This window comes from Macrobrachium nipponense, chromosome 7 (genome assembly GCF_015104395.2).
Source record: "Macrobrachium nipponense isolate FS-2020 chromosome 7, ASM1510439v2, whole genome shotgun sequence".
Taxonomy (NCBI): Eukaryota; Metazoa; Arthropoda; class Malacostraca; order Decapoda; family Palaemonidae; genus Macrobrachium; species Macrobrachium nipponense.
In genome coordinates this window covers 80,201,333-80,213,859 of record NC_061109.1, presented here as the reverse complement: position 1 = coordinate 80,213,859, position 12,527 = coordinate 80,201,333, and the positions used below count along the sequence as shown (strand labels likewise).

The following is a 12,527-nucleotide window of genomic DNA, read 5'->3' as shown; positions in this document are numbered from 1 at the left end:
AGCTCAAGGCAGCGTTCCTCACTCTCCAAGAGTTCCGGGACTGTCTGGTGGGACACTCGGTGGTGTTGATATGCGACAACACCACAGTAGTAGTGGCGTACGTCAACAAGCAGGGCGGCATAGTGTCCCTCCCGCTGCACCAGTTGACGTTGCAGGTGCACGAGTGGGCCGCGGCACACTCAATAGAGTTGTCGGCTCGATACATTCCAGGCAAGAGGAATGTGGTAGCCGACAAGCTCAATCGTTGGGATCAGGTGATAGGAACCGAATGGTCCCTTCATCCAGACGTGGCGGAAAGGCTCTTCAACTTGTGGGGCCGCCCAGTCGTGGATCTGTTCCCCACCCGGCACAACAGAAAACTCCCGGTTTTCTACTCGATTGTGCCAGATCCATGGGCAGCCGCAGAGGACGCTCTTCAGCATCCGTGGGACAACCTCTTCGTCTATGCCTTTCCCCCGTTCTGTCTGATTCGCAAAGTGATCAGCAGGGTGCTGATCACTGCGAACCTTCGGATGATCCTGGTGGCTCCCAAACTACCTCAGGCCGTTTGGTATCCGGACCTGCTGGCTCAGCTTGCCGAAGCGCCAAGAGAAATTCCCCCCTGGCACAACCTCCTGTGCCAGCCACACGTAGAACGGTACCACCGGTCCGTCGAGTCCCTGTGTCTTCACAGCTGGCTGCTATCCACCATCTCTTGTGAGCAAGTGGCTTTTCTCGTAGCGCAGCAACAGAGATGGCCGGATACCTCAGACAGTCCTCTGCAGCTGTCTACCAGGGGAAGTGATCCGTCTTCTGTGGTTGGTGTCGTGGATTTCCTCATCTTCCTTCGCCGAGAGAAGCTCCTCTCCGTCTCTGCAGTTAAGTGCTACAGAGCCGCCCTGGCCTTAGTCCTTAAACTGCAAGGTGTGGATATCCTCTTCTTTCAAGATCTCCCTCCTGATGAAGAGCTTCGAGAGGTCTTGCCCACCCAGGGAACTCAGGCCCCCAGGATGGGATGTGACTCTCGTCCTTAGGAGTTTGACTCGCAGACCCTTCGAGCCACTCCGAGAGTTGTCAGACAGGGATCTGACCCTCAAGACCCTCTTCTTGCTGGCCCTGGCATCGGCGAAGAGAGTAGGGGAAGTTCATGGTCTTTCCTTCAACGTCAAGCATTCCAGGGGACGGGGATCCGTGACGCTCGATTTCATCCCGAACTTCGTAGCGAAGACTCGGAATCCTTCGGTCCCTGACGACCAGTTCGAGTCCTTCACGATCCCCTCCCTGAAGGATTTCACCAATAATGATACAGATGAGATGCTGCTTTGTCCTGTGAGGGCGCTACGGCGCTTTCTGAAGAGAACTCATCACCTCAGGCCTGAGTGTCGACGCCTCTTCGTTATCACCGGGGTTACCAAGAAAGAAGTTTCCAAGAACACTCTTCTTTGTGGCTGCATGAGGTGATCAGGAGGGTGTACGAGACAGCTGGCAGTGACGACACCCATACCCTTCATCCGAGAGCCCACGAAGTCAGAGGTATTGGTCCAACCCTTGCGTTCCGCAAGAACTTCTCCCTGGCGCAGGTTCTGAAGGGAGGGGTTTGGGCCAACCAGACCACCTTCACTTCATTCTACCTTTGGGATATCACCCACAGTTCCTTGGACACTTTCCTTGGGACCCGTGGTGGCTGCTCAACAAGTTGTGTAGTCTACCCAGCACCCGAGCGGACAGAACAGCTTTGCATCCTTGTGTGACTGCATGAATAGACGAGTGAAAGAGAGAGTGACTGGCTTCTCTTCATCCTTCATTCTTCTCTACCTGTGGGCAGAGGGCCGCGGTCATCACTACGCTGAACAGGAGGCCAATGCAGGTAAGCTACACAACCGAGCCCCATTCTATCCCTTTCAGTAGGGATAGAAGTGTTTATCCACCACTTCCTAACAAGGGAGGGAGTGGAAGCCAACAAGAGACAAACCCATGACTTCATTTGGTTCTTGAAGTAGGAACTAGTTCTTGCTTTTTGCTATTTATAAGAGGTACACTTGCCTCCCTCTTATAATTTGGTCCAGAAGTCTGACCGCTAATCCTGCGGTGCACACCCCGATCAGCTGGGCAGAGGCTAGGATCCCTCCCTCTGCTCTTACAACCAGGGAGGGAATCCAAGTTAGGACGAACACCAGTCTGTTCATAAGACTCAGATTCCACCCACCAATAGTGAGTCTTCCTATTGTTAAAGGACCTTCCCTATTGTTAAAGGACCGAAGGTTTGTATTACGTATCGGAACAAATAACAATTTGTCGAAAATTGTATTTTTCCTAACTATACAAACCTGAGGTCCTTTAACAATAGGAAGGTACTTAGCGGCAGCTGAACCGGTCGTAAGCTTCAAACAAGAGGGTTCAGTAGTTAACTACTTGTCCGGCAGTTAGCGGTACGCTCGACTGCGAGGCGAGGAGTCACTTTGCTTTATAAAGGCCCAGGAAATGCAGAGTGAGGGTTGGCATGAGTGGGTCTATATGTAAAGGACCTCAGGTTTGTATAGTTAGGAAAAATACAATTTTCGACATTGTTATGTTACTCATAAAAACTAGTTTTAAGAACTAAAAAACTAGAATTATTTACAAGGTGACATGATTGACAAAAGTCAACATTCAGCAAGTGATAAGAATAAGAAAGGAATGGCTGTAGGACCATCATTCGCTCAGACCTCGACTAAGCCAAGAAAAGTTGAGCAGAGGATTGATTAGAATTAAGGGAAGGAACAAGGTGCTTGATATGTAGACTCAAGTGTCATTATACATTGGCTGTGCTGAGTACTATCTGTTATCAAGGAATGTTTTTTGTTAATTTCAGTTTTACACAGTAAGCTGCATGATTTCTTATATGTATTAGAAAATTCAGGGTCGGTTATCCTCTGGCCAGTTGTGTAGCTCATTCCTAAGTAACGAATATCCTACTTGCAACAAGCATTTCGTCGATCCAACGTAAGTACCGTGACACCCCGGGCAAGTAAATTTGTAAATAATATTGGACTGCATAAGCGGTTGCAATTTCATTTTGTGACGAAGGAGTGAGCCTATTTTGAGAGGATTAATAGGAATTAGATTAACATCTAGACTTCCAAACTCTCTTTTAATAATTTTCTTCATGTGATCTCCTAATTTATTTCTGAAAAAATATGGAATAGTGGCATATATGGGCAGTTTAGGTACATCAAAGGAAGGGGTATTTATTGTAAAGGTTAGTTCAATGCATTTATTTACCATTTAATAAAAAAGTTCCATGGTATTCAAAATAGTTAAAAAATAATCTTGTAAAGAATCAATTTGAGTGGAATGATTTCCAATCAGAAGCATACCGAAGTGCTCTTAAGACCAGAGTGGAATTGGCAATTAGTTTAAAATTGATGAAACACAAAGTATGAAAATTATACCCCATTCTTGTAAAGCACTGTTTCCTATAGACAGAAGTATGAAACTTATTATATCTAATTATTTTTATATATAAGAACCGTAAATACGTAGTTGTTATCTCTAATTATTTTTATATATAAGAACCGTAAATACTTAGTTGTCCTTTTCCATTTCTATTGTGAAGTTTGTCACTGTGCTGGGTATTAACGAACTCCAAAAAAGCATCACACTGTCATGTATGTCTAATTAAAATAAAAGTTTCATCTACGTATCTCTTGTAAAAGGTTGGTTTAAAAGAACTAGGACATTTCTTTTCTAATGAATTCATAAACACTTCTGCAAAAATAGGGGCTAACGGGCACCCCATGGCCACTATGAAATAACTTTACTTTATATATATAAATATATATATATATATATATATATATATATATATATATATATATATATATATATATATATATATATATATACACACATAAAAAAATAAATATAATAAATATAATACATACATCATACTACATACACAACTTTTTGGAATTAATAACTGGAAAACGTAATCAACCCATACCAGTAAGAAAGTAAATGCAAAGATGAATATCCCATGCAGCTCCTTCCCTGTAGGGGGTTAGTGCGGCCCCTAGCTGCAACCCCTTGCATTGTTTTTACTGTACCTCCATTCATATTATATTTATTCCATCTTGCTATTCACCCTCTTATAACAGTTATTTCATAGTGCAACTACGAGGTTTCCTCTTGTTACACCTGTCAGACCTACTCTCAATTTCCTTTCCAGCTCTGAATGACCTCATAGTTGCCAGTGTTTGGCCTTTGGCCTGACTCTATATTCAATTCAAGTCAGTTCCATGCAGCTCCTTGAGATTAAAATAGAGGTAGTACAGTACATACCGTACCTGTAAACAAGTGGAGATAAATATTTTCTGGGTTAGCAGTGCAACAGTTTTTAAAAACTTGTGAAATGTACATATGCACTGTTGAAATACAGGGAATCTTTAAATGGCTTTTTCACGTAGCACAGTACAGCATTCACAGTACCTCTTAAATTGAATTTCAAGCACTTTATATATCTATTTAAAGCTTTGTTTATGTAAGAATTTGTGGCAGTAGGAAGCATTTCCTCCTCCTTTTGTACTATATGGTTGAAGTTATAAGATACATTTCTTAAAGGATTTGCTTACATAGCTTCTCACCACGCACAAGCTTATGCACTGCAGTGTATGTCAACTTTGAGCTCTCCTATTACTCAGTGGATTAGAGAATTGAAAATGTGAGGTGAAGGTCTTGGCTTGCAATTTCAGCATCAGATTTAAACTACTTTGGTGTAGAGGTTGGTTGGTTCTGATGTGCACTCATTTATTACGATAAGGGTACACTTTAATTAGTAGGTATATATTTTATATTCATATATTGGTGTGATAAATGTCAACCACAGTATGTAAACTCATGTTTTTGTGTATAGTTTGTGTACATATAGTGTTGTTCAAAGTGGAGAAATGAAAAATTAGTCCAAATCACGAAAAATTAGTCCAAATAGCAATTTTCATAGCTTTCAACTAACTTAATTTTTATATCTTTTTGTTGTGTCGCCAGTGTTTTAATTTGAAATATAGAGTACTGTTCCCTGGATTTGCAGACTGTTTTCATATTATTCTATGTACTACCTGTATTGAAAATTACCAATGGCTTTAACATACTTTGCAGAGATTGAAGCACAGGTTTCTACCTAGACGGCATTTGGTGAGTGTATTTGTAAATTTCTTTCTAAATGGAAAGCCAGAACAAGGACAGCCACAATTCTTTCTGTAGTGTAGAAAAGAGTGAGTAGGACATGAAAGGACAATCATTGTACAAGAAGTCAATTTTTTTTTTCTGTAAATGTAGTTGATCAGATACTCTACAGGGACTTTAGTATTATTGGTTTTTTTGAGTGTTTACTATAAATTAAAGGTCTTTTGAGGTACAACCCTTGATCATTGATTAAACTCAATTATGCATAAAAAATCATGATGAGGGTCAATGATGCCAGATTGGCAAACTTTTGAAACTTTGCCAGTCTCCTAGTAGTGCTGTGTTGTATTTAACATGCCAAGTTCTTTTGAATCAAGACAAGCAACAGTTACACGAGTTCACCGTTTAGCTACCTCCTTCCTTCTTACTTCTTAATTGCCACTAAAAACACAACCAACTTAATCTGTCCTTGAGGTTATAATCATAACTGAAACCTCAACTTCCATTGTTGATTTAGTATGCTGTATTTAAACTTAAACTTTCATTGTTGATTTGGTTATAGTAGTACTGTATTTAAATGAGTATTAACTACAAGTCACTAATCAGCTTAATGAATGCAAGGTAAAATCTCCCGTTGACTTCAAAAGGTGAGATGTTCTCAATGTTACTGCTAACTCACTAGTCACATCTGTTGATATAAGCACTGCACAAATGACAGTTAGTAAATAATGAGGCTGTCTGGTTGCAGAACTTGTGTGACAAGCAGTAATGAAAATTTTGTTTGATTGTTTGTATGGTGTTTTTACGTTGCATGGAACCAGTGGTTATTCAGCAACGGGACCAACGGCTTTACGTGACTTCCGAACCACGTCGAGAGTGAACTTCTATCACCAGAAATACACATCTCTCACTCCTCAATGGAATGGCCGAGAATCGAACCCGTGACCAATGAGGTGGGACGCTAATACCATACCAACCATGCCGCTGAGGTGTGAAATGAAAATATTAAAAAATCTGAAGTAAAAATGCAAACCAACATCTTTCAGGAGTTTTTGAGTAAATGTGCCTCTAATTTGCCTTTTTGCCAGCTTTGTGATTTCACTTTTTGATAGCAGCCATGTGGGAAGGATGCAGATTTTGTTTAATTTCTTTCACAGTTTCTGTGCATCCCCTAAGTTCATGCAATTAGAAAAGCAGTACGTACTAGTAATCATATTTGACACAGTTACTTGCTGTAGTTGATCTTAAATTAAGAAATGAGGAGAGAGGTTTTGATACAGAAACTGTGAAATAGCAACCTCTAAAAGGCTATTGGTTGCTTTCTCATTGTGTCTCTGTAATACCTGAGTGAACAGGTGAAGAAAGGTATAAAAAGCATGTAATGACAAAAATTAGTAATAAAAAGCATGTAATGAAAAAATTATTAAATGTAAGACCATTTTTGATGTCTTAACATCCATCCCAGCTCTATAAACTCGCTACAGATAGCTGTTAAGAGGGATCTTGCAGAATGTGGCACTAAAAGTTGTAAATCAATAATTGTCAATTTTTTTACTTAAATTTCTAATCCCTGAACTCATTCAATTGAGTCTTACTTGCGACTTGCCAAACTACTTCATGTGGGTTATACTTTCTAAAGTCTTAGTTAATGAACTTACTTCATCCACAGTGGTATGGTTGGTATGGTGTTGGCGTCCCACCTCGGTGGTCGCGGGTTCAATTCTCGGCCATTCCATTGAGGAGTGAGAGATGTGTATTTCTGGTGATAGAAGCTCACTCTTGACAGGGTTTGGAAGTCAAGTAGAGCCATTGGTCCCGTTGCTGAATAACCACTGGTTCCATGCAACGTAAAAACACCATACAAACAATTCATCTTTGCTCTCCTACTTTTCTCTATTTCCTCAAAATCTGTTACCATAATCTCTCTTTTTTTCCCTTTAGCCCTCTGTTCTTGCATTTTCTTCTCTATCCCATTATTCTTCTTCTTCTCTCTGCCTGGTCCTCTCCTCCATGCCTGTGTGATCATAGCATTCTTAGTTTCATCACAGTGGTTCTAAGAAAAGAAGACCAAACTTTGAATATAAAGGTATATTTTTAATACAGGTTGTCTCTAGGCATTGCTCTAAGCGTAAACAGTCACCTCTAGGAGTGTTGGTGATGATGCCATGGAAGCCAACTTATTTGTTGACGTATTTAATGCAGCTACTATATACAGCTTCTGTTTATTTATCGGTTGTTATTTTCTGTTGTTATTTTTTCTCTTTTAGTAGTTGATCTGCTCTTCTGTATATCCTATTACCTTCTGATACTTCTTTCAAATGAATATCATATTCTTTGCAAGCTTGAATTTCAAGTCAGTGGTCCATGTGGGCTTGTTCCATAGGAATAATAGTAATGAGGATCATAGTTGAAAAATGGACAAAAGTAAACATGAAAGTTACAAGCTTTGGTAGGTGAGTCCCTGGAAAAAAAAATACATTTAAATTAAGATAATGGTGTTCACGATTTTAGTGTGTGAAATGCTTGATGCCCTGTAAGTAAAACTTGTATTAAAAAAGTGTTATAAGATTACCCACTGATTCCAGAATTAAAGGTAAAGTTACATGAAACATTAATTTATCACAATTCATTGCATGAAAGTAACAAGCTTAGTTAAAATGCTTCATAGCCTCAAGGTGACCATCGTGGACCCTTGGGGCTTTGAATGTAACTAATTAAGCTAAGAAGTTATTACAGTTAAAGGTGCTGTATATGAGGGGTTTGGTTTAAACTGTTTTTGTGATTATATGAGAAGCAAGAAATGTCTAAGTGTTTGCTTAGAAGTTAAACTTTCTAAAAAAACAGTTGTAGTTCACTACAACTTAATACTTGAATAGCTTAGATAGTTTACTTAGGAAGATTTATTATTAACAGGGAAGGGAACTTTTCATGTATATTATTTCTTTGTTCAAAGAGTTCTGCCATGTTGATCTTACAAAAGGTTGTAGTTTAAGGTTGACAGATTTAAAAACTTGAACACTGGAGAATGAAGTGAAAGTGAAGTTACCAGAAAAAGTGTCAGCAAAAAGAGCTTTAAAAAGTGGTTGGTGTAATCGTGACCACCCTGAAAAGAAGCTTACAAAAAAGCAAAGTATTATGCATTGTGATTCAGTAAGGAATAAAAAGGTTAGCTAAAGGCTATCTTATGAGAACACACCGAAAACAACTTAGTAATACCACATAAACTGAATCTTAAGCCAAATAAAGTTAGACAAATACAACGTAAACTGAAGCATAAGCCAAATGATGTTAGACAAAGAAACAAAGCTACCAAGAACTAGCCTAGGTTAAGCTAACCTTCAAAACCAAACGTGTTAATACTCAAAAAACATTCTTGATCAACATGTCACCCAGGGAACCATCCACTAGTTGGAACAAATGAAATTTCACAAAGACACAGTTCGCAAATATAGTGGAAACACGGATAAGGATGAAAATGACATAATTACGTAATTAAAAATAACAGATAAAATCCAGATATTTTCTGTGGAACTCAAGAAGTTGCTTTACACTCATCCAAACAAATAATAGCTTGGAGTGATGGGCCTGCCTACAAGCAGCCAAAGCTACCAGCCAATTGCACCCTTTTTTATTTTTCGTTATTATTGTTATTATCATTATTATTGGAGGAACAAATCCACTTTTATGTACAATATTCATCAGCCTCAATTGATGAGTATTGTACAGATTTGTGAAAGATTTTTGTACAGTTTTTAAAAATATATTTGTACAGTTGAATAACTTGGATTTGTTTCTTCATGAAGACTCGTGCTATTATGAATATTTTTTAATTATTAATATTTAAACTAATAGATTTGCGATACAATATGTAGTAGGGTTAGTAAGCCCCTCCAAAAAAAACAGACATCTGTCACCTACCTTAAGGAAGATTACCAACTGGCATCTCTGTGAACAATAGTGTCACCAAGCTAAGGCTAGAAAACCAAACTCAAAAATATAAAAAATAAAACCTTTATTTCTCAAAAATACTAGCATAATAAAAAAAAAAAGGAAAATTGATTTAAAAACCCAAGACATGAAGTGTACTCACACCTAGCAAATAATTCTCAAAAGATCATCTCAAAATGAATACCACACACCACCTCCCAAACAAGACATACTTCACATTAGTTATCCCTGTGTCACACATTGCTTCACGTTACTTGTCCCTGTATCACACTACATTCCCATTAACTAGTATGTGAAAAAGGTCAGCCTTTCATGACTGAAGTCATAAATAATTGTTAAGAATTCCCATCCTTAATGGCGACATTGAATTTATCTGAAGAGAAAGAAATAAAACAGATGAGCATAAAAAATTAAGACAAAAACAAATATGTAAAAGCATTCCTGTATACATGGGGAAGTCAATAGGCACTGGTTAAAAACAAATGTAGGAGAACTCATCTACCAGTCTTCCACTATCCTTAGGTCAAAGTCTTTTCACTCCAAACAAAGTGTCTCACCTTTTACTGGACCTTCATGCACTGTCTAGCTGTGGCTTCGTCTCACTGATTGTCACTTAATGGTCAGCTGGCTAATGAATCACTTTCGATTTGATAATTATATTCCGTTCACATGGGCCCTGATGTACATAAAATTGTTCTCGAAGGTTAATTTTTTGCATTCCTCCGTGTGACGGTAAAGATCACTGACACTGCCCCATCGAGTCACGTTGCAGCCTACATGCGCCCATACTCGTGGTTAACTTGTGTGCATCCGGGCTCGCCTCCTCAACTTAAGAGTTGTTTGACGGGCACTGTCCGTTTACCCAAAATATCTGCTGGTCAATCTGCTGACATATCAAAGCTTTTCAAAACACACACTGCTTGCTGAAAATTCCAATCTCAACTTAATAGAGTCTGTTGCCTCCCATATAACCTTCACAACTTAGCTATTAACCACCTTTGAAGAGCGGCTAGCACAGCAGTGCTAACTGAACGTATGTGCAGTATAGTATTCATTTAACAGTAATACAGACCTCCCATGAATAGCTAGAACCTGTCAATACTGGGAACCCCTCCCCCTTCAAAATGCTTACAACTGCCCATCTTGAATGCGTAAACACCAAAGTATCCCTAAAAGTAGTATTAATATGATTTCAAAGTAAATCTTACATTTTATGGTTAAAAATACATATGTACGCACTGTATGATTTAGTTACATGCATGAAAATAAGCCAGTCCCCCCATGAGTGTACATTTTCTTTCATACAGTTACTATTTAAGTCGTCCAGTTTTTTTTTTATAAGGGAAACAATTGTATGTAAAATCACAAGAGAGAAAGAACATAATACATATAAACATTAAAAAAAATTTTACACTAGTGAAACAAGTAAATAGGGTACTCACCAGTGATGAAAGCCGATTAAAGATGATGATGATGAATTAGCAGTGCAGTCTGATGAATGATGATGAAAATATGACTGCACAGCTAAGAAGGGGAGTTATATCTCCTCTGAGGGTGCCACTTCACCTTCAAGCGGCGTTTCGGAAGGTACCGACTCAGGCGATTTAGGAGGCACTTCAGGAAAATCAAGAGCCACTACCTCAGGCAATTGGGGAGGCACTACTTCAGCGAAATGGGACAACTCATCGCCGCCATCTCATCGCCAGCCAACTCATCACCGCCAACTCATCTCCGGCCCAACTTATCCCCGGCCCAACTTATCTCCGGCCCAGCTCATCTCCAGCCCAACTTATACCCGGTCCAACACACACACACACACTGCAAGGCAGTGTAAATAAAAACGAAACAACAGTTACTCAATTACCAATCCTACTATTTGTAAACAAAAATACCGAACTATGAAATCAAAGTTTGTCAACAAAAACGTTAGTAATTTTTAACCTTTCAACGCATGACGACAATCACTCAATTACCAATTACAGTAATACTTTGGGTTACGAACCGATTAGTATACGAATTTTTTAACTTACGAAGTGACGCCCTCATTCTGGAATACGAATTTCTCTTGGAATACGAATGCGCGAATTTCCATCATGGGAGGCCGCCTGCTTTGTTTACATCGGACATCAGATGAGCATGGGATCTGCGAACGCATTTTTGTCGGCCAAAACTTAACGCCTGGTTTGTTTACTTCGGACATCGGATGAGCGTGGGATCTGCGAACGCATTTTTTTTGGCCAAAACTTAACGAGGGTCACGTGACTTCCTCCCACACATCCCTTGACCCTTTTTAAACCATAACTCTTTCACTATCTCGCTGGCGGTAAGATTGAACGCATCTGTCCGTGATACGCTCTCAAATTTGCTTAGTGATTTGCGCACGTGTTGTGTTTCCGTGATAGTGCTCATACATTACTATTACCCAAATACTAAAGACAATGGCTCCCAAGATGACGAAGGCAAGCAGCAAGAAGGAAAGCATAAGAAAGAAGGAGATGATTACAGTCGAAATGAAGAAGGAAATTATCCAAATGCATGATAAAGGCGAGCGCGTGAAAGACATTGCAGCATTCTTCAAGCGGTCGCAATCAACGATCTGCACTATTTTGAAGAAAAAGGAAGAAATTAAAGCCAGTAAAGCATCAAAAGGTGTCACAGTATTGATGAAACAACGGCCTTATATTCTCGACGATGTAGAAAATTTGCTCATGGTTTGGATAAATGAGAAGCAGCTGGCAGGAGATTCCGTAAGTGAGAGCATCATTTGCGAAAAGGCTCGTAAGAGTGCAACAAATTTGTTTATCGATAATGGGGTGGGTCATTTCTTTAAAATTTTAAAGAACAGGCAAAAGCAAGCCTCCATAGAAAAATATTTTTTCAAAATTGTGAAAGATGACACAGTGTCGCATAAGCGTAAAATTATTGATCGTAGTGAACGGTGCTCTCTAGAGAAAGAACCAGAAAGTCTTCCAGAAGTGTTCACGGAGGGAGATTTCCCCCCCAAGCCCTAACCCTCTCCTCCTCACCCTTCCCCTCCTCCCGTCTCCGTCAAGCCAGCAGCCACACTCGCCAAAGGTAAAGTTCAGGTTTTACTGTGCATGCATATTAAATCTAGTGTTTATATTTAATTTCATTCTTCAATTTTATAATTTTATGTAATTCCTACATGAATTTTCAACCTTAGTGAACAAATATAAATGGAAAAATATGAATTGAAATGGTCATTCATGGTCGGGTGGAACGCATTATTTGCTTTTTATAACATTCTTATGGGAAAATCCATTTTGGGTTACGAATTTTTTAGGTTACGAAGGAGGTTCTGGAACGGATTAAATTCGTAACCCAAGGTATTACTGTACAAACTAAAGTACCCAAGTATGAAATCAGATGTTTGTCAACAAAAACGTTAGTAATTATTAACCTTTCGATATATCACTTTC

At 39.3% G+C, this 12,527-nt stretch overlaps 1 protein-coding gene across 1 annotated transcript in view; it reads left to right on the top strand.

Moving 5' to 3' along the window:
• Positions 1-12,527, top strand: part of LOC135217632 (protein OS-9-like) — a 209,487-nt gene that overhangs the window by 140,748 nt on the left and 56,212 nt on the right. The window contains 1 exon segment of the mRNA XM_064253598.1: positions 5,113-5,148. Within this exon segment, the coding sequence (XP_064109668.1) occupies positions 5,113-5,148 (36 nt within the window).